General features: G+C 44.3%; 1 protein-coding gene across 1 annotated transcript in view; it reads right to left on the minus strand.

Moving 5' to 3' along the window:
- Nucleotides 1-1,002: 1,002 nt before the first annotated feature.
- Nucleotides 1,003-21,804, minus strand: part of STARD7 (StAR related lipid transfer domain containing 7) — a 32,945-nt gene continuing 12,143 nt past the window's right edge. The window contains exons 3-9 of the mRNA XM_081961139.1: nt 17,322-17,524; nt 15,910-15,959; nt 14,925-15,035; nt 14,745-14,827; nt 12,099-12,198; nt 6,921-7,005; nt 1,003-4,058 (exon numbers count right to left, since the gene is read on the minus strand). Of these exons, the coding sequence (XP_081817265.1) occupies nt 3,856-4,058; nt 6,921-7,005; nt 12,099-12,198; nt 14,745-14,827; nt 14,925-15,035; nt 15,910-15,959; nt 17,322-17,524 (835 nt within the window). The 3' untranslated portion in view covers nt 1,003-3,855. The remainder of the gene's footprint in view (nt 4,059-6,920; nt 7,006-12,098; nt 12,199-14,744; nt 14,828-14,924; nt 15,036-15,909; nt 15,960-17,321; nt 17,525-21,804) is intronic.

Genomic DNA, 21,804 nt, shown 5'->3' on the forward strand with positions numbered 1-21,804 from the left:
AGTGAACAGAATAACAGAGTTGGAAGGGACCTTGAAGGTCTTCTAGTCCAACCCCCTGCTCAAGCAGACCGATACCGTTCCAGACAAATGGCTGTCCAGTCTCTTTTTAAAAGCCTACAAGTCTTCTGAAGGCAAAGTCATTCCAGAGTCACAGGAAATTGTACATTGATTAGGGTTATCATGAATATTTTGCATTATCCAAACACAATGCCATATAATCACAGGAAAAACAACCCAAATGCCCAGAATTTGAGGAATGGAGAGATATCAACATTGTTTCAGTGGGGTCAGGAAATCCTATTCTGACATACAGCTAAGTTTGCCTTCAGAAGCTGTGGAAGCTTCATCACTGGAAGCTTTCAGGTTCCCTTGCAAAAGCATGCTAGCTGTTCCCGACTCTAGGGGGCGATGCTCATCTCCGTTTCAAAACCAAAGAACCAGCACTATCCGAAGCCGTCTCCATGGTCATGTGGCCGGCATGACTAAACACTGAAGGCGCACGGAACGCTGTTCCCTTCCCACCAAAGATGGTTCCTATTCTTCTCCTTGCATTTTTTACCTGCTTTCCAACTGCTAGGTTGGCAGAAGCTGGGACAAGGAGCTGGAGCTCACTCCATTACGCAGCGCTAGGGATTCGAATCGCTGAACTAACAACCTTTCTGATCAAAAAGCTCAGAGTCTTAAGTCACTGAGCCACCATGTCCTTAGCTTTCTAGAAGAGCCTGGACTGTCATCTGTCAGAAACTGTGCAGGGTCTCCTGCCTTGGCAAGGGAGGGTTGGACTAGATGACCTACAGGATCCCTTCAAACTCTGTCAATCTGTTAATAACGCTGCTTTGTGTATTTAGTCCGTTCCTACCCTAAGTCCCGCACATTGGCTAAAAATACTTTCCATTCTGGAGGCCAAACCTGTCCAGATGTTCAAACAAAAAAGGAAGCTTTAGCAATGGTTTTTTTCCCCTCTCATTCACCTTCCCCGCCCCAGAAGGCAGCCTGGTTAGATGAGAGCACCAATGAGTTACATTTATTGATGTTTGGTTCTCATAAAAACATTAGTAGAAATAAAAACACAAATCACTCAGCCATTATATTAAGGAGGTCCCTGGAAACGAACACATCGCCATGCACAAACCCCATTTCCTCCCCAACCCCAAAGTCCTACCGCCTCTGAATGGAGAGATTGTGGTTGGTCAGCCTGTAGCAGAATGTTTTTCAACCCATTTTGCAGAAAAGGGGGGCTTCAGCTCCCAGAGTCCCCCAGGCAGTGTGCGGGTTAGGGAACGGTGGGAGTTAAAGTCCCCACATCTTAAAAGTTGCCAAAGTTGAGAAATATCAGCTCTGCTTCCTGCCACTCATAGATTTTTTTAAAATTTAGATCAGGCTGGCTGGGGAATTCTGGGAGTTGAAGTCGACAAGTCTCAAAGTTCCCAAGTTTGGACACCCCTGATTTAGATGATCACATACAGAAATGCACAAAGCAGAAGAGAATGGGAGGCTATCCTTTTCCCCTCTACTGGCACAGAAATAATTCTAAGGAACTATATATATATGTATATAATATTTGCAATGGTATTTAACCTCTTCTTAGGGGCTGGGGAGAACTGGCAGACCAAGCCTCTGTCTGCCTCAGCACCATGAAGCTGCCAAACGCCACTCATGGGAAGCACCGCGGGGGCACGCCTGGGCTTGGGAAACGGATGGGAATCTGTGCTTTTACACGGGTACTTGGGATCCCAGCAGCTGTGGAGAGCAAGGCGCAGGAGAGGGCCCGTGTGGCACGCTGGCCAATCGTCAGGCAGCCTTGGGGCGTTGGATTGAAATTCAGTCCATTCGTAGAAGGGGGGTCTCCAACCAGGCAGCTTTTAAGAAGCGTGGACTTCCGACTCCCAGAATTCGCTGGCTGGGGAATTCTGGGAGTTGAAGTCCACACGTCTTCAAAGCTGCCAAGTGTTGGGAGAAACCCCACCCCGATATTCGCACGTTTTGAGCTTAGGGAGCAAAATCAACTTGAAACAAGAAGTTTTCCCAGTTTTGCTTCCTGCCATCTCTTGGTGAGCATGTCTGAGGGGTGCCAGTCTGGCAAGAGGCTCCAAAGCCCCTTTGGAAAGGAACAGGCATTGTGGTTAACCACTTTCCTGCCCCAAGTGCTCTGTCGCAGGCTGCTCTTCCCCCCAACCCCAGCACCTCCATCTTACACCAAAGAGGCGTAAGAGTTTAGGGAATCCTCACCTGTCCCACGTATACTTATGATGTGCATTCTAGCGCTTTGAACCCGCCAAGGGGGGAAAAATCGTACCCTCCCTTCCTTTTTCTTGCACTGTCTACCCAGGAAGCTGGCTAGCTGGCCTATCAATCAAGCAGGGCCCTCCATCTCAAACCCAGTAAAGGGGGCATCTCGGACCAACGTGCACCAAGACGGGCGCATGTTGCTTTTAAACAGTTATGCCCCCAATTCAGAGATGGCGCCTTTGGACTGTGGAGATAGGCGCTTTTTGTTGGCGTCACCAGATTGACAGATACCATATTTTTCGGACTATAAGATGCAGCACGATTTGGAAAAGGTAAGTAAGAAAAAAAGGGTTGTCCTCCTGGCCCCCCAGGAGCACTCTGCAGGCTTCAGCAGGGCTGGGGGAAGGCAAAGACGCTGTTTTTTGCGAAAAATGGATGGAAAACGGGCCATTTCTTTTGCCAAAACGGGGGCGTTTTTGCCTTCCCCCGGCCCTGCTGAAGCCTGCAGTGTGTTCCTGGGGGCTGGCGGAAGGCAAAGCCGCCTCCATTTTTGCAAAAAACAGCCTGTTTTTCACAAAAATAGGATGCAGGGGCAGGGATATTTCCATCCTCTTTTAGGGGGTGGGGGAGGTGCATCTTATACTCCAAAAAATATGGTAATCACATCTGAGGAAATAAGCCCCAAGGTGGCCAGTTATAAAAGGGGAGAGATTTAAAGCTGCCGGGGGGGGGGGGGGGGAGAGAGAGAGAACATGGCCTTTTCTTCATTCAGTGGACAGAGGTGTCACTACGGGGACACACAGCTGGACCTTAGCGCCAAGGAGCTCTCAACAGGTCCACTGCTTACATCCGGTGGCGAAAGAGGTAGCATTCAGTTGTGCCTCGGCGGGGGAAAAAGGCACTTTGGCAGCAAAGCAGCCCCCGTGTAAGCAGAGCAGAAGATGGAGAGAGAGAGAGAGAGAGAGAGGGAGAGAGGGAGGGAGGGAGGGAGGGAGGGAGGGAGAGAGAGAGAGAGAGAGAGAGAGAGAGAGAGAGAGAGAGAGAGAGAGAGAGAGGGAGAGAGAGAGAGAGGGAGAGAGGGACAGGAAGCCAAAGAAGAGGCGCTGGAGCCTCCATGAGGTTGCAGGAGCCAGCAATGGGGCTGTAAACAGTTGGGTGGCTTGTTGTGCAGCAGGCTGCAGCCGCCTGAGGCGCGATTCATCTCTACGAAAGAGGCAAACACCCAGGAATTCAGCTCTGCCTCTTCTCCAAACGGCTTGCAGGTAGCCTCAAGTACTGGTGGAGGAAGAAATGAACCAAGAACGTAGCGTTATTTTCCCCCTAACCACCACTCCCTGCCGTCCACCACACCCACAGGGTTAAGAGCAAATAAGATCACGACGCAGAAGTGGCCGCACAAAACTGTTTTTCACGATGGCCGAGAGTGGCTGCCCAGGGCTGACGGTGTTCTTTCCTTCAAGGAGGAGACGTGGCAGAGAAGGGGGAGGAAGAGGACAGGCGCAGGGGGAGGGGATCGAGGTCCCAAAGACATCCTTCTCCGTGGCTTTCTTCTTTTTCCTTTTTCACAGCCCGGAGCAAGAGGGGTGGGGCTGGCAACGTTGCAAACCAAGCCCTCTCCTCCTCCTTTTAAGCATAGTCTATCTGGATAGGGCTGCAGGCTCCTTCGTTCTTGTGGTCTTGGGCAGGCATGCTGGCCTTCCCTTCCCCGTTGCTGTTCTCACCCCCACTGTCCCAGGACTTGGAGGCGGCGATATAGTCTTTCAAAACGATCTCCATGTTCCTGGCCTTCAGTGCTGCCGAGTGCAGTTTCTCCAAGAAGTCCGGCATGCCTGTGATTGGGGAAGGGGGGGGGGGCAATGAAAGGGGGCAGGGGGGACAACAGGTGGGTGGAGAGGAAAGCATACCAGCTGGTCAACAGGAATTCAAGACCTACCTGCGGTCAAGGAAACTGATCCGCCCTCAAAAGCACTTAAGCATTCAGAGTTACTGTATTTTCCTGACTATAAGATGCACCGGTGTATAAGACACACCAAGATATCGAAAAGGTAAGTAAATAAAAAATAGTTTTTGTCCTCCCCAGCCCCCAGGAGCACTCTGCAGCCTTCAGCAGGGCTGGGGGACAGGAAAAATGCCCCCGTTTTTATGAAAAACGGGGGGAGAATGGGCCGTTTTTCACAAAAATGGGGGCACTTTCCCCTTGCCCTAGGCCTGCTGAAGCCTGCAGAGAGGTCCTGGGGGCTGGGGGAAGGGAAAAACAGCAAACTTTGCAGGGGCTTTAGGAGGCCCAAAATGGCTGTATTCGGTGTATAAGACGCACCAAATTTCCACCCTCTTTTTGGGGGGGGGGGAGTGCATCTTATACTCTGAAAAATACAGTAAGTTGAGATGGGGACGAAATTGGACGTTCAAAGAAATGAGTGGTACAATGAAATCTGGAGTACAGGGGGACCTCTGGTCACAACCGTAATGCGTTCAAGGTCTTCAGTCGGCACCCGATTTGGTCATGACTTGAAGCAGGACTGACTGCGCATGCGCGCACACACACACACATACAAAGGCACAGAAGGGGAAGTTGCTGCGGCTGTGTTTGATCGCCACCCGAGGATATTGTTTGTGAACAGAATGAAACATTTAGCGGATTTTTTGGTCAGTGGTACCCAGTTTGGTTGTGGTCAGAACCGTTTGTGACCCGAGGTCCCACTGTAGGCCAACAAATGATAAATAAACAGTGGAAATTAAACTTTAAAGAGGGGGTGATCAAAGCAAACAATCATAGTGAAATATGATTGGGGGATTTTATAAAGTCAGTGTTGGTGGAAGGCCAAGGGAATAAACCTACTCAAGGAGATGGGTTGTTCTGGAGGGGATCAGGGCACAATTGGAAGATATTGTGTACTCTTTAGTGTACAGCCATGATGGCAAACCTATGGCACAGGTGGCACACACAGGCCTCCCTTCTGGCATGCGAGCCATTGCCCCAGCTCAGCTCCACCACACATGCACGCCTCCCGCTGGCCAGCTGATTTTCGGGTCTCTTCCGTGCATGCGGGAGACATGCATGTATGCATGGGGTCATGTGCGCATGCGTGGCGTGCAGAAGGGAGCGTGGGGGGATGGGGGCCTCTGTGCCCCATTTGTGGTCCCAGGAGGCTTCACAGAAGTCCGCTAGGCCCAAAATGGGGGGGGGGAACCGGGGGGGGTCACACAAACATGCACAAAGGGTGGGGTACATGGAGGTCATGTGCGCATTGCATTATGGGTGTGGGCATGCGTGCATGTGCTGACACGCACACACTTTTGGCATGCAAGGACAAAAAGGTTAGACAGCACTGTTATAGAGGAAGAAATATAAAGGGGGGGGGAATCAGGGCCTCCAGAGGGGCTGGGGTGCACTGTAATATTATTTTTTCCCTTTTTCTTTTTGTATTTAGATGTCTATGTTTATATTATATACATTAAAATATTATATATTTTTAAAAAAGGAATTAAGGGGAGACTCCAGTGGGCTGTAATCTGATGGGGGGGGGGGCTTAGGACCTCACTCATGCCTTAAAGACATCCTCATCTCAAGATTTAAGATGGAAAAGCAGTCCCACTCGCACCAATTGCTACTTGGGGCCACATGGAAAGGCAGGCCCTCCGCTCCTCCCAAACACGGCGGCTATGGAGTGGAAACTTCTAGATCTCTGAACCAGACTTCTGGGGACTTGTTCTGCTGGAGAGAAACAGAACCTGAAGTGGTGCCTTTTAAATTCACTAAGGGTCAGTAGCCAATTTTAAATGAGTTCAAAAAGATCATCATCTTCGTTTAACGACCCCATAATCCCTTGCAGTGTGGCATTTGGGCAACTGAATGGAGCTCAGGTTTACTGGCCGGATACCACTCCTGCCGCCAATGCAGAGTTTTGTTCAGCAGATATATTCTCAAATATGCCCAGAGAGAGAAATATTTGCCTCTACTGAGGATCAAACTCACGAGTCTCTTGACTGTGAGGTGAGAGCTCCACCTCCAGGCCACCACACCAATTGCACTAGGGGCTTTTATAGCTGCTCAGAGTTGACCCCAAAATAATTGAGGGGTGTGACCCACATCCATACTAAAGTCATCATCCTCTTTTTAACAACCCCATAATCCCTTGCGGGGTGGAGTCAGGGCAACTGAATGAAGCTAGCAGAGTGCTTTAAAGGCCAGATGCCCTTCCTGTCGCCATTGTGCAGTTTTGTTCAGCAGATATTATTCCCACTGTGCCCAGAGAGGGAAATATCTGCCTCTACCTAGGATCGAACTCACAGCCCCCTGATTGTGAGGCGAGAGCGCCATCTCTAGGCCACCACACCACTACCATAAGTTCAAAAGGATACCTGTAACAAAAGGGAAGGGTTATCCTGTACCAAACCTGATCATGAACCTCATGGGGCCCCCATGATACAAAGCCAACTTCTTCTCACCCAAGGATAATTTGCCACCCGCTTTAACCCAGTAAATTTCTGAATGCGAATCAGTCAAGTAAGCTTATTTCACATCATCGTCAGGCCTTCAACATTGAAACTGATGGTTGTTCTAGACCACACCGTTCTGGAATCTGAGATCACCCGATGTTTTATGCTGACGCAACCAACTCAAGAGTTCCAATTCTGCCACTTTGGTAGCCCGTTCTCCATGCTGAAGAATCACAGTCCCCAACACTCACCACTGGAAACCATCCAGCTGACACAGTATCGAGGAAACACAGTTTGTGGGTTGTCGCTGTAGGTGAGCAGGTAGTCAAAGCCATTCTGAAATGGGAAACAATACTAATTAACTACTACTACTTGTAACAAGGAGGTCGGCCAGTTAACTTACCCAGTTTAACCCTTTTGCTATGTAAAACAAAATCAGTGGGGCGACTTCCCTCCAGAAGTCGTGAATGCTCTAACATTGGAGGTGTTTAAGAAGAGATTGGACTTCCGGTGGCACCGTAGGCGTTGAAGGACGCTCCTCTGGGAACGCCAGCCCCGTGACCAAGTTAAGCTGCTAGAACAGCGTAAATCAGCTGTCTAGCGGCTTGAAAACTCTCCCCTCAGGAAAAGAGGGGGTGGTGAGCAGCCAGGCAAGGGTAGAGCTCCCCTAGACCCCCAGGAGCAATTCTGGGGCTCAAAGGGTGAGAGCTCCCCAGTGGCCCGACAGAACACATCATCCGGGATGCTTCTGCTCTAGCAGAAACAAAACATCATGACCATCCCTGCAAGGGCATGATGAAAGTGAAACTTAAAAGGAAGGATAGTATTTGTTAAGTGCCTGTTAACGTTGTTAAAAGATTCAAGACCTCAAGATTAAAGAAAACAGCATTGGTTTACTAACAAGCTACAAAATTTAACAAATCTGGGGATTAGGTGGACTTTTTGGATTTAATAATCTGGCTGTTGAAAAGTGTGATTTGAATATTTGGAAATGGCTTCAAAACAAACAAAATTAAGTGTTTCTAAGAGTGCTGGAAGTTCCCCAGCCCAGAGACATAAATTGCAGTCTTTATTAACCCCAGTGGATACATAAACTTTGACACTTGAAACCCTCCAAAGTGCTTTAAAGGAACAAGCCGTTGTTCTGGAAGGAAAGATTACAAATGCTTTTAAAGACGTGTCTGACGAAATGTCTGTAATCAAGGATTTAATCCAAACCCGCAATCAACAGATAAGAGAAGATATAGTGGATGCATTTAAGGGCTTACTTGGTTATGTAACATCACTGGAGGATAGGGAGGAAGAAATTAACCAGTCTAATGTCAATTTGGAGAATAAAGTTGATGAGGCACAAAGTAAGATCAAGAAGTCAGAGGCAGAGGTTACAATGATACAATATAGAGCGATGGAATTTGCTTTGAGAATAAGAGGCCTGAAAGAAAATAACCAAGAATGCTTGAGAGAGATTTTTGCAGAAGCCCTTGTTCAATTAATTGGCGAACCAAAGGCAGAATGTGATTGTCAGATGGACAAAATTTACCGTGTTAATTCATGGATTGCCAGACAGAGACAACTACCAAGAGATATTGAAATCTATTTTGTCACCAGGAAAACAAGGAATGGAATATTACAAGCGACTTATAAAAACAAGCTACAAGTGGCAGGTCAGGAGGTGGCAGTACTGAAGGAAATTCCCCCTAAAATGTTGAGATCCAGAAAGGACTATGCCTTTCTAGTGGATGAACTTAGAAATCGTCAGATACAGTATAGATGGGAGGTTCTGGTTGGACTGGTGGTGAATTATTTAGGTGAAAGATATCGTCTTAATTCAGTTTGGAAGGCAAGAGATTTTTACAGTAATGTACTAAAGGCTGGATACCCATCATCTCCAGGATGCAGAAGAAGAAAAGAAGCAGGGGAGGCTAGACAGGAAGATACCCAGGTTCAAGCAGGTGCTGCTCAAGACTTGGAATTACTTGAGGAGACAGAAGGAGTTATGGAACAAAGACAAACCCGAGCGGCAACCAAACATAAAGAACAAGAATTAAAGATGCAACAAGCTCAGATAACAATCCAAGAAGCTATAAATATAAATACAGAAGCTGTGGGGGGAGCCAGACCTAAGAAGAAATTTCAGCAGGATTTCCGTGTGGCTCTTAAAAAGCTTCAGGGGGCTGAAGATGACAATTAAATTCCTAACCTGGAATGTTAATGGTTTAAACTCACCACAAAAAAGGAAAAAATATTTCACCATTTGAAACAATTTAAAAATGACGTAATTTGTTTGCAAGAAACACATATTAGAACAAATGACCAGAAATATCTGATGAATGCAAGATTGGGAATGCACTTTGTGGCATCTGCACCGGAGAAGAAAAATGGTATTAAGGAAAGACTTAAAGGCTGAATTAATTGAAGCAGATTCTCAAGGAAGATATATCGCATTTGAATTATTAATTCAAAAAAGGAAAGAAAATACTTTTAATGGGAGTATATGCTCCCAATCAACAACAAGAAAATTTTTACAAGTTGCTCCATACTAAATTAATACAATGGGATTATAGATCGTGTATATTACTGGGTGACTGGAATGGAGTATTGGATACTATGAAAGACAAGAAGGGACTTTCGCAAAATATTCAAACACGAGCAAGATTGCCTAAATCTTTCTTCGATATGAAGGAGGATATGGAACTGATGGATATTTGGAGAGAACGGAATGTTAAAGAACAAGACTTTACATTTTTTTCTGATAGGCACCAATCCTTTTCTAGAATTGACTTTATATTAATTACGAATGATCTTCCTTCCAGGGTGAAGAAGACGAAGATATGTCTGAGAACCCTAACAGATCATAACCCAGTGTGGATGGAACTGGAATATGGAGAGGGATCTAGGAGGTCTTGGAGGTTAAATGAAAATTTATTTAGATATGAGGGAAATGTTACAGAATGTAAAAAACTACTGAAAGAATATTTTGCTTTTAACATGCATAAGTGAATATCCATGGAAATGGTTTGGGATGCAAGTAAAGCATATATGAGAGGTGTTTTAATAAACTTGAATAACCTATATAGACGTAGACAGGGGAAATACAAAGGGAACTAGAAGAAGAGATAAAAAAGAAAGAGCAGGCACTAATATCTAACCCAGATGATAAGAAGACAAAAGAAGCAATTACTTTACTGCAAGGGCAATTCAATATGTTGATGTCAGATCAAGTAGCAACTAATTTGTTATACGCTAAACACAATACTTTTTGCAATGCAAATAAACCAGGTAGATGGTTAGCATATATGTTAAGGAAAAAAACAAAAGTCTCGTACCATAGAGAAAATAGATAGAACCCACAATATTGATGGAAACATGGGAAAAGATTTGGGTAAAAAATGTAAAATTTATGCAAGCTCAAAACTTGAGAGAGAATTTTTATAAGATGTTCTACAGATGGCATTTAGATCCCAAAAAGTTAGCTTGTATGTATCCGAATTTACAATCTAAATGTTGGAGATGTGATTGTGTTGATGCTACATATTATCATGTATGGTGGACTTGTAAAAAAGTTAAAGCATTTTGGATAAAAATATGGTGTATTCAAAATATTGTTAAAAAGAGGATAAAGTTCACTCCCCAGCTGTTTTTGTTAGATATAATTACAGATTGTACAGCTATAGAGAGTAATTTGATTTTGAACTTTATAACAGCAGCAAGATTGTTGGTGGCGCAGTACTGGAAGAAGGAAGAATTGCCTACTATTCAAGAATGGACATTAAAAGTAGTAAACTTAGCAGAGATGGCCAAAATCTCAGCATTTGAAGGATTATTCAGATGAGAAATACAAGCTGGAATGGAAAAGATGGATTGACTACATTCAAAATAAATATCGGACTAAGAAATTCCAATTAGCTTATGAATGAACAAGGAATGTTACAATTTATCTAAAGTTAGTTTAATAATAATAATAATAATAAAATAATAATAATAATAAAAAAAAATTATTTGTTAGCCGCACCCTCTCCAGAAGGACTCGGGGAGTTAAAGTATAAGAGGAGGTAGGATGCTATAGTTAGTTAGCTTATGTTAGTGTATGTTTGTTAAATGTTTGTACCCTGCATTTTGCTCAGGGAGGTTGGGGGGAGGGAAGGTTGGAGGAGGGGTAGGGTAGGGGTGGAGGGAGGGAAGGGGAAACATTTGTAAAATTATTAAATTCTTAATAAATAAAAAAAGAAGAGATTGAACAACCATTTGTCTGAAATGGTAGAGGGTTTCCTGCCTGAGCAGGAGGTTGGACTAGAAGACCTCTGAGGTCCCTTCCCACTCTGTTATTGTAAAAAATAAATTATAAAAGCAAAGTGCCATTGCTATGATAACAAGGAGAGAATCACGAAAAATCTCTCGTGCCATAGGTCATTCACAAGCAATAAAAGCTTCCTAAGTCTCTGGCAGCAACCTCTTTACAGTCAAACATTTCTTGTTCCCTTTCCTTAGTACACTGTGTGTGGAGGGGTGGCTTTTGTAGGGACAATGACCACGGCAAAGACCAAAGAAATTCTCCAGAGCACCTGAGGGCAGGACAAGAAACAATGGGTGGAAACTGATCAAGGAGAGAAGCAACCGAGAACTAAGGAGGAATTTCCTGACAGTGAGAACAATCAGTGGAACAACCTGCCTCCAGAAGTTGTGAATGCTCCAACACTGGGAGTTTTTAAGAAGAGATTGGATAACCATTTGTCTGAAATGGTAGAGTGTTTCCTGCATGACCAGGGGTTGGACTAGAAGACTTCCAAGGTTCCTTCCAAATCTGTTATTCTATTTTCTAAAGTGGAAATGATGAGTAAACCAGTTCCTTAGAACCTCTCTGTATAAAGAGACAACAGGAGATCGTTCGCATGTCCTCCAGGCAGCTCCTCCTCCTGAGGCTGCTGAGGACAGAGGTTTTCTGCCGGTTCAACTTGCTCACAATTGCAACAGAGACTTTTGAAGGACATGAAGTTTGCACACCTCATTCTGAAGTGGAGAACATGTAGCAAGAGAGAGAAAACACATTCTCAAACCAGTTTTAATTTTTACAACAACTAAAGGAAACCTAAAAACATAAAGGTATCTGCTTAGAAAATCTTGGCCCCACTCATTTTGTATTAGCAAAAGAGGGTCATGATACAAAATTACATGACCATTGGTGTCACTGCCCCAACCAAATAGTCAATGTATAAAGACTGGCAAGGATTAGAGATGATACATAATGCATGTCAAATTCTGAGGCCTAAAATATAATAAAATGTCTATAATAAAACAAAATAATAGGGGTCAAACACACATTAACAATTGTTGCTTCAGCCTCTTAAATATTTCTGCTCCATGTAAAGAAAACCTCTTCTAAATTTCAGATTCCCTATTTTTTTTTAAATAATAATAATAAAGGAACTCACCTCATCAAATGATTTGTGGGGATGGATAACCATTTGTGACTCGTAGGTTGTGACCCGGACAAATTCAGGATCTTCGGGGACGCCTGGGTGTTCTACCGCTCTAACCAAAATAAGAGGACATGATACTTCAGAAAACCAATCAACCGTCCGTTCAGCTCTGGGACTGCAAACATTGTGCAATTATTGTAGAGTAGGGCAGATCAAATTTTTTCAGCTTTCCATTTTCCAAACATTAGCAGGTGCTCAAACGTTGTGACCTGCCCTGAGGGTTGCAAAGGTTATTTGGGTTCCTTTAATATAATTTAGATGTGCTTGGTATGTAATCATAACTTTTTTACCCTCTTTCCCCGAAAATAAGCCCTCCCTAAAAATAGTGCAACACAGCAGCAGCCATGAGTTGACCATGCTCGCTGCCTCCTGCACCTCAAAAATAATAAGAGCTCCCTGAAAATAAGGCCAAGGGCTTATTTTGAGGGTCAAAAGAAAATAAGATTATTTTGGGGGAAACACGGTAACATTTTGTTTGTTTCATTTGTAGAGAGTAAAGAGGATTATTTTGACAGAGATATGTGAAAACTGTTGCCTAGGCCAGGGGTCAGCAAACTGTGGCCCTGGAGCCGCATGTGCCTCTTTCCCCCTTCTGCTGCAGTTCTGTCACCGGTCGGCGCCACAATTTTGAGAGGAGCTTCCGGTGGGAGGAGGGGGGGGTAGAGAGAGAAGCACAGTGCGCCAGGAGAAGACTCTACGGCAAGGGGAAGGTTTTCCAGTTGTCTCCACAATTGTTAGGTCTTTCAGTTATGATAGGTAGAGGAGGAGACTATGGTGGGGGAACTGAACTTCCGGTCAGCTGCAGAATTGAACAGGGGGCTTCCGGTTAGGACCTTTGTGGCTCCTGGTGTTTTCTTTTCTGTGGGAAATGGGTCCAAATGGCTCTTTTGAGTGTTTAGGTTTGCCGACCCCTAGCCTAGGCCAAAGGGGCTAAAGCAGTTTTTAAGTCCAGGTGATACGGTTTGAAGCGCTTAGGGCAGATGCCTCCCTAATTCACTAGGGCATAAGAACAAGCATAGAATAACAGAGTTGGAAGGGACCTTGGAGATCTTCTAGTCCATCCCCCTGTCCCTCAGACTTCCAAGCTGCCATTATTATAGCCAATCTCAATGTAAGTAGGTTTAGCCTTCCTGTGCGGTTAATTTCTTGATCTGGCCTGGGCTGTCATCTATCTTGCAACTCCCATCAGGCTGGGCTTCCCTCATATTTACTCTTATACTCCAGTGAATCAGGGAGGCCTCTTGCTGAGCTGCTTCAGAATGTCACCTTGTAGTTCTGGATTTAAAAAAAGGTTTCGCCCCTTTTGGCCTAGGTAACAGCACCTCTATCAAAGTTATCTTCTGAACTCTCTACACAATTCAGGTTAAACCTTATTCTGCACCTAAAAAGCTTTCAGGGACAGGACAAAAGAAACAGAGGGAAAGAATCAAAAAAAGTCTTTCAGGGATCTCAAATTGATAGGCACATTGAAACTGGAGGAAAGAGCACAATTTAAGCTTCCAAAAGAGCTCTTTATTGTTTCGCAACAACATTCACACAACCGTTCCCCCGAAAATACAACCTACCCCCAAAGTAAGTGCTAGCTTGATTTTTACACGTGCGCCCAAGATAAGCCCTAACCTCTAAAATTAGCCCTAATTAAGACCCCGCTCACTCCAGGGTGAATGGGCAAATATTAAGCTAAACTGGGGATGTGGAGGATAGCTGCCCTACTACTTACCTTTCGATAGTTGCAGCCAAGCCTCGCACAGCCCAACACCTGCCTTGCCAGCCCATTTCTTCTGTGGTTGGTTGGCAAGGCTTTCCTGAAGACCTCTGCAGCCAATAAAAAAGCGATCCATAGCTCCGTTATCCACTGCAGAGGCTTTCAGGAAAGCCTTGCCGGCTGCAGAAGTTCCTGAACGCCTCTGACAGCGAAAAGGAGGCCAGGGCGACGCACGCAAGTGAGGTGAGTCAGTGGATGACATCCCCCCAAAATAAGACCTGGAGCTTTTTTTGGTAGCCCAAATAAATAAATAAGATAGGGTCTTATTTTCGGGGAAACACGGTGTCAGGCCTGCAGCCATCTTTTCTTTGGGATCTCAGGCCTGCCACACTTTCTATTATTCTGCTATGCATTTTCTATTATGGGAAAATGGGAGGGGAGAATTATATAGAGTTCGATGCTATGTAGCCATAACAAAATTCTTTCTAGAAAGCCAAAGTCATCCTTTGTCTCTGCACCTGACCGGAACTGGATGGGTGGAAGCTGCCAACATGGCAGTGGGAGATTGGACCATGGGATGGACTTGTGGGTGTGGAGGAAACTTGAACTTTCAACTGGGTGGGGGAAACCAGGAAGCTTTCAGATTCGAGTTTTCCCAGATGTGCCAACATGGCTCCCTTGATACATTGGAACTTTGAGGAATTCTTTGCCTCGGACTCTGATTGACTTTTGGATGCTATTTGGAACCCTGACACATGGTAGTTTTTCCTTCGTCTTCCAGCATTTGCCCCAAGAACCTTTCCAAAGATTTAGAAACCCAAATCTTAAGCAGGTGACTGGACAGATCCTTTCAACATGCAGCAAAGGTGCCTCCTGGGCCCTTGACCACTTACCGTGACACCAGCACCATCAGATTGTTCTCTTGGTCCACATCATACCGTCGGACGTAAACGTAATCCCGTGAATACATTGGGTACTGGAAAGGGATACGGTGGAGGAAGAAGTCGTTAAGATTGGGTGGCTAGTGACAATGCCCCTGGCAAGCAGCAACGGGCAAAGGAAGGAGGCCTTACCGGAAAGTGAGTTACCCAGTGCACCACCTCTGAGCCCGTGTCTCGGTCTCTCTCAATCACTTCCAGTTTGATCACTAGGGAGTCCCACTTCTTCCGGTATTCCGTATCCAGCTAGAAGAGAAGCCACAAATTCTCAAGTCACCTATCTGTTCTGACCTAGGCTTCCCAAGATCATGAAGCCGACTCCTCGTCCTGATAAAACCTCTTTTATTTAGGTTAAAGGGAATTCCTCTCCAGCAAAGTCCCAGCCAACAGTCTTTCCAGAGTTAATTTACAACCACAGACCTTGGAGGGTTGCCAGGCCGATATCTTCTAAACACCACGCTGTAGCAGCAATTACTTGGCAAGAAGTCAGGAACAGATCTTCACCCTAATGAATTGAACTAATTGCCTCCTGCAAACTCCCCCCCCCTTTCGCTCCTCTTTATTCCCTGTGGGAGGGGCCATTCATCGTCCACCTGTGGCTTTACTCCCAAGTCGGCCTTTGTTCGTGCATTCCAATTAAATGCTATTTTTCAATAAAAACTATGAAGCATCTTGGTGACAGTTATAGAAAACCAGCTCAGTGCTTTGGATAGGTACATATGTAAAGTTTAGTAGTAGGACAGTATTAAACAGAAAAAAAATGGTAGTGAAGGAAACTGAGCATTTAATACTTATTTCAAGCTGCAGTAAACTATTTTCCAAAGTAGCTGAGCTTGCCACAGAATATCGGAAAAATTTCAGCTTGATTTTTAGATTTCTAACAATTTTTGAATATGCACTATCCATGTTCACAACCAGCACGGGAGAAACATACTAGCAGAATATCGTACACTTATTTTGTCTTGCTTTATTTGCCCTGTTTTGAACTATTTTGCTAGGCTTCTGAGAGGCCCCTCACACTCCTACAACAAGGACAAGCAGAACGTAGGCTGAATTAAAGATTGAAGCTGGAGGTATCCTACTGTCAATGAGAAACAGGAAGAGGTGTGGGAAAACTCACCTGCACATTGAAAAACTGCCTTGGTGTCACATCTGTGTATGTTCCAAAGACTACAATAGAAAGACAAATCTCATAGTAGACATTAAAGCAAACACAGGTATTGGATAAGACTACACATCGTAAGTGGGCAACAAGATACTTGTAGGCTCCAAAGCATCTAGACGCACCTCGCTTGGCATGTACCAGACTCAAGTTTTTAAAGACCGTTTTAAGTTAAAGCATAAATAGTAAAACAGCAAAGCAGCACATCCTTCGTTCGTATCATCCTTATTTCCTTATTTATTTCAATTATAATAGTTCTGGTCCTCACACAGGCCCTGGAGAGCATTCTTAAGATAATGTTATGACCCAATGTTATGTTCCCAAGAGCATGAAGCAAACTCCTTTTCCTGACAAAAGCTCCTTTTATTTATTTACTGTGAATTCTGCTCATTCACATCTAGCAGTCTTTCAAGGGAGGATTTATAGTCACAGAACCTCTCTGGCTTGGAGAGTTGCCAGGCCGATATCTGCAAAACTTGGCAAGGAGTCACAAACCAATTAAGTGAACTAATTGTCTCCTGCAAACTCCACTCCCCTTTCGCTCCTCTTTTAATTCCTCTGGGAGGGGCCATTCATCATCCACCTCTGGCCTTACTCCCAAGTCAACCCCTGTTCTTTAGCTGTTCCCTTCATTCAGCAACTCTGCGCATGCGCACTGGGAACAGGCTCCAGTTGTTCTTCTGCCTCACTGATGTCTGACTCCGAAGGCAGCTGATAACTGTCAGACAACCCTGGCCCCCTCTTTGCCTCTGACACAGAGCCCTCATCAGAGCCTTCCCCAGACTCCAGGATGGCCCCTGTTCCTCCCCAACCTTCTCACTGTCCAAATCCGCTGCCAGCTTAGCTGGTGGGCCACAAAAGATAATAAAAATCGCAACATTTGCTTAATAATCGCTTTGCTTAGTGATGGAAATTCTGGCCCCAAATAGGATTGTCACTTGAGGGCTCCCTACACAAACATGTACGTGATTAAAAAATGGCCCAACTACTGAGAGCCACTGGAAAACATTAGGCCCGACTTAGAAATCCCTGAATCTGGATTTTTAAGATCACCTCGGCCCTTATTAAGCCTTGAACATGGCTTTTAGAGGCTTTACCATCCGGTCAATAATTATTAGTGATTAATTAAATTTAAACATTGCCCATCTCGCTATCCAGAGCGAATTAACCAAAATTTGACTCAAGAGGGCCTCTGTTGGCGGTGGTAAATTAAGCACCAGCTTTTCTCCTGGGGCAGATTGTGTATGTTATTATCTTGTATCACAGAGCTGGAAGGGGTTAGCAAGTCATCCAGCCCAACTTGGCCAGACAGACGTGTGGTCTGTGTACCAAGACAAGAGTAAATATGAAAGGGAAGGGGGTGGGGATACCTCGATACTGGTACACGTGACCCCCTCCAACTGGACGCCTCCATAGTTTGAAGTGCTTCTTGTTGACCACCATTTCCCAACTCTGCTCTTCAGGATCAGACGAGACACTTTGGTAGGTGCTTGGCTCCAGCTCCTGATTTTCTTCCACACTGCTCGGGAAGAACCTCGAGATTTCTTGCATGTGTTTCATTTCTTGCACAGACCTTGGGAGAACAATGTTGAAACGTGTATATTTAGATAGATAGATAGATAGATAGGTAGGTAGGTAGGTAGGTAGGTAGGTAGGTAGATATTGATATATGATATGAATAAGATAGAAATAGATATTGATATATGATGAATAGATGATATATAGATTGACATGATATATGATGATATGAATATAGATTAGATAGATAGATGATGATAGATAGATGATAGATAGATAGATAGATAGATAGATAGATAGATAGATAGATAGATAGATAGATGATAGACAGACAGATGGATAGATGAGAGAATGACTTTACTGTCACTTTGAATGTACACTAATCGGGATACATTAAAATGAAATTTTGTTGCATATATCTCTCAAAGGGTCACCACCTCTAATATAATGTCCAATATACATTATACAAACATGACAAAATAAATACATAAATAATAAAGCATCTATCCACATATTATATGATATAGATAAACACCAGTCTAGTTGGGATGTATACATGTACATGGCAAGAAAAATGAATCTTGACTGTCTTCCTCAACCCATCCCCCCCCCCCCCCCCCCCCATCGACTTGCTTGGTGAAATTTAATCAACCTGACATATATTTGGCAAGGGAATAAGAAACTACTGGAAAAAATGCTGCCCCCCCCCCCTTTTAAAGCAAAATAAAAATTCCCTGGAGTCAAGCTCGATTGCTAATAACTTCTTGAACCCCGCTCGTGGAGCTTTCTTGACAACAATATGTCAGCAGTTTGCCAGTGTTTTTTTCCACATGATTTTTAAAGGGATTTCCCAACTGGATTGTTGTTGCATTTCTATTCAAGTTCTAACCCGGTTGCTTAGCTTTGGAAGAACAAGCTAAGAACGGCTCAGGCTGCCACCAACAGGGCTTTTTTATTTTTATTCTTTTGCCTTATCTTACCCAAATAGCAGCTCTATTTACAATAGATATGGTACAGATCCAGCTGGGCCTCTATTTCTAATCTAACAAGTTAATTCCAGCCATTATTCGAGGAGAAAGAATTCAAGATGTAAATCACAAATGGCATGGGGCAAACCAGAAAAAGGATAATTTGCTGTGCCTACAATATGATCCATTGTTTCTTTCATTTTCTATATTTCATTTTTTTAATTACTTGTTTCTTTTCTTTCTGTTTGGAGTAATCTGGAGAATTCTGTGGAGTAATCATATTTCTCCACAGCTTAACTGCAAAACTGAACTCTCCCAGCTCACTAAGCAAGCAATGTAGGCAGGTGATGGTGAAAAGACATTTCCTGAAGAGCAAATTCTCATTTTTTAATAGGGTTCATTAAGATGTTAAGCATCTAGAGGGACGCGGTGGCTCAGTGGTTAAGACACTGAGCTTGTCGATCAGAAACATCAGCAGTTTGAATCCCTAGTGCCGCGTAACGGAGGAAGCTCCCGTTAGTTGCCCCAGCTTCTGCCAACCTAGCAGTTTGAAAGCAGGTAAAAAATGCAAGTAGAAAAATAGGAACCACCTTCTTTGGTGGGGAGGTAACAGCACTCCGTGTGCCTTCGGCATTTAGTCATGCCTGCCCCATGAGCACGGAGATGTCTTCGGACAGCGCTGGTTCTTCGGCTTTGAAATGGAGATGAGCACCGCCCCCTAGAGCCGGGAACGACTAACAAGTATGTGCGAGGGGAACCAACCAAGCATCTAGCATCTTTTTCATCCTCTCCTCTTCTTAGTCTAGCATAGAATGTGGGTTGGCTTGTTTGTGGTTGAGTATGTTTCGCATGTGATTAGTGGTGGGGCAGCCACCATTGCCTTAGCAGGTTGTGTGAAGTCGGCCATCCAAATAAGCCATCATATGGTTGCGGCTGTCATTTCATACCATGTCATGTGACCACACAAACTATGCTTTATTAATCTTGAAGGGCATGATAAGAGTCCTTTAAGAGTCTTTGTGGGCTGCCACAAAGAACCTGAAAGCAGGACAAGAAGCAATGGATGGAAACTTATGAAGGAGAGAAGCAACCTAGGAATAAGGAGAATTTTCCTGGCAGTTAGAACAATTAATCAATGAAATGGTTTCCCTATAGATGTTGTGGGTGCTCCATTACTGGAAGTATTTAAAAAAGAGACTGGACAACCACTTGTCTGAAATGGTATAAGGTCTCTTGCTTGAGTAAGGGGTTGGACTAGAAGACCTCCCAGCTCCCTTCCAACTCTGCTATTCTATTATTGGATTTAGGGTTCAACATGATATACGACTCCGTTTTCTGGCTAACCATGAGTTAGGCTATTAACTCTAACACGTAGGACAGACATTCAGTGGAAGGCCACATGTTTGAAATATGTCAAACGCACGCATGACTAAAGAGGTTAGATGAGGGCAATAGGTAAATTAAGTCAAATCTACTGATCTTCCAAGAGCTGCTTTTATTAAGACAACTGTTATATAAATTCGGAAGCTTCTTCCAGGTCAATGGTACTAATCCTGAACAGATACTACTCGTTCTCTTCAATTGAGCTTGAACAAGGGATATTCCTCCGTTGACTTTAATTTGCACTGAAGTCAACACTAAAGGAAAACAGTTCATTCCGAAATGTGTATCACCCATTAAATTCATCATTCTTTCCACCGATTGGCTCAGATGGGCAAAGAATAAAAACTCAAAGACTTGAAATTTTTAGAAGCTGCTTAGAACATAGAGGGAGGGTTTTTTGGGGGGGAGGGAGAGAAAGTCACATGCATATAGAGGAGGTTGGATCAAAAGACCTCCAAGGCCCCTTCCAGCTACTGCACTTGAGTAGAGACAATCCATGATTTACGATCATTCGTTTAGTGACTTTTTGAAGCTACACACTGTGGAAAAGAGTGACCAATGACTGCTTTTCACACTTATGATCGTTGCAATATCTCTGTGGTGATTCACTTAACAATCGGGGTGGTGGTGGTGGTGCTGTAATATTGGGCAAAAAATCATCTTGCTTAGCAATCGAAATTTTGGGCTTAATTGTGATCTTATGTCGAGGATCACCTGTCTGTCACTCCTGACTTTCATAAAAAGCATCTCAGGCAGTCAGGGACGTGGCCAGTGTCACTTAGAAAAGGTGTCAGGCCTGCAGCCATCTTTTCTTGTGGATCTTTGGCCTGCCACACTTTCTATTATTCTACTATGCATTTTCTATGGTGAGGAGGGGGGATGGGAGGGGGGATTGTACGGAGTTAGATGATATGTAGCCATAACAACATTCTTTCTAGAAAGCCAAGGTCATCCTTTGTCTCTGCACCTCTGAACCTGACTGGAACTGGATGTGTGGAAGCTGCCCACATGGCAGGGGAAGATTTGGACCATGGGATGGACTTGTGGGTGTGGGGGCAAGACCTTGAACTTTCAACTGGGTGAGGAAAACCAGGAAGTTTTCAGATTCAGGTTTTCCCAGATATGTCAATATGGCTCTCTTAATAAATTGGATCTTTGAACAATACATTGCCTCGGACTTTGGTTTACTTTTGGATGCTATTTGGAACCCTGACATTAGGTCTGTGTAAGTGGGAAGACTGTACCAAACCTTTTTCATGCTAGTTCAATGTTCATCACCAGAGACCTTCACAAAAACCCACCCTGGAGTGCAGGGGTTAGGGTTAGGTTAAGTGCTTGGGCAAGAGTAGCCTGGATTATGCAAAGCATCCCAATGTTTGCGCAAGGCTCAGTCCTGAGCTCAGCAATACGCAAACAGCCAAAAGGTGTGTTGTGAGACCTCACCTGCTATTGGTTCAGAACAGATTTGCAACACACCGATGCATATTCCACACAAGTTCTTTAAACATTAAACTTTCTGAGTATACTTAAGTATATGAAGAGCTGCCTCTCCTGGAGTTAAAAAGTTTATTGTGAGTTTCATGGCCACTGCATAGTTCCAAGCAGCTATCTTGCATTTATTTTTTATATTAGATGGTTTACTAAATCTATGTTTCAAGAATTTCTGATGTTACCTTGCCTTCTCTTCTACCTTTCACATCTTCTAGGCCAGGGGTTTCCAGCTCTTTTGGAACTGGGCCACTGCATGCACGCAGCTCCACTTGCACTACCGGCAGGTGAGCGCATGTGTGTGCAAAACTCCATTTGTGCTGAACGGTGTGCATGCATGCCCACTGTACAAAGGGAACTACGCATTCTCGCTCGCCTGCAACCATCCCTCTCTCCCTCCACCCACAGGTCCACAAAGCTGAAAAGGTTGGGGATTTTTAAAACAAATCCTACCTTCACCTCACCATCAATGCTTCTGTCAACTCGTAAAGCATTC

The sequence above is a fragment of the Natrix helvetica genome, assembly GCF_964273705.1.
Source record: "Natrix helvetica genome assembly, chromosome: 8".
Lineage (NCBI taxonomy): Eukaryota > Metazoa > Chordata > Lepidosauria > Squamata > Natricidae > Natrix > Natrix helvetica.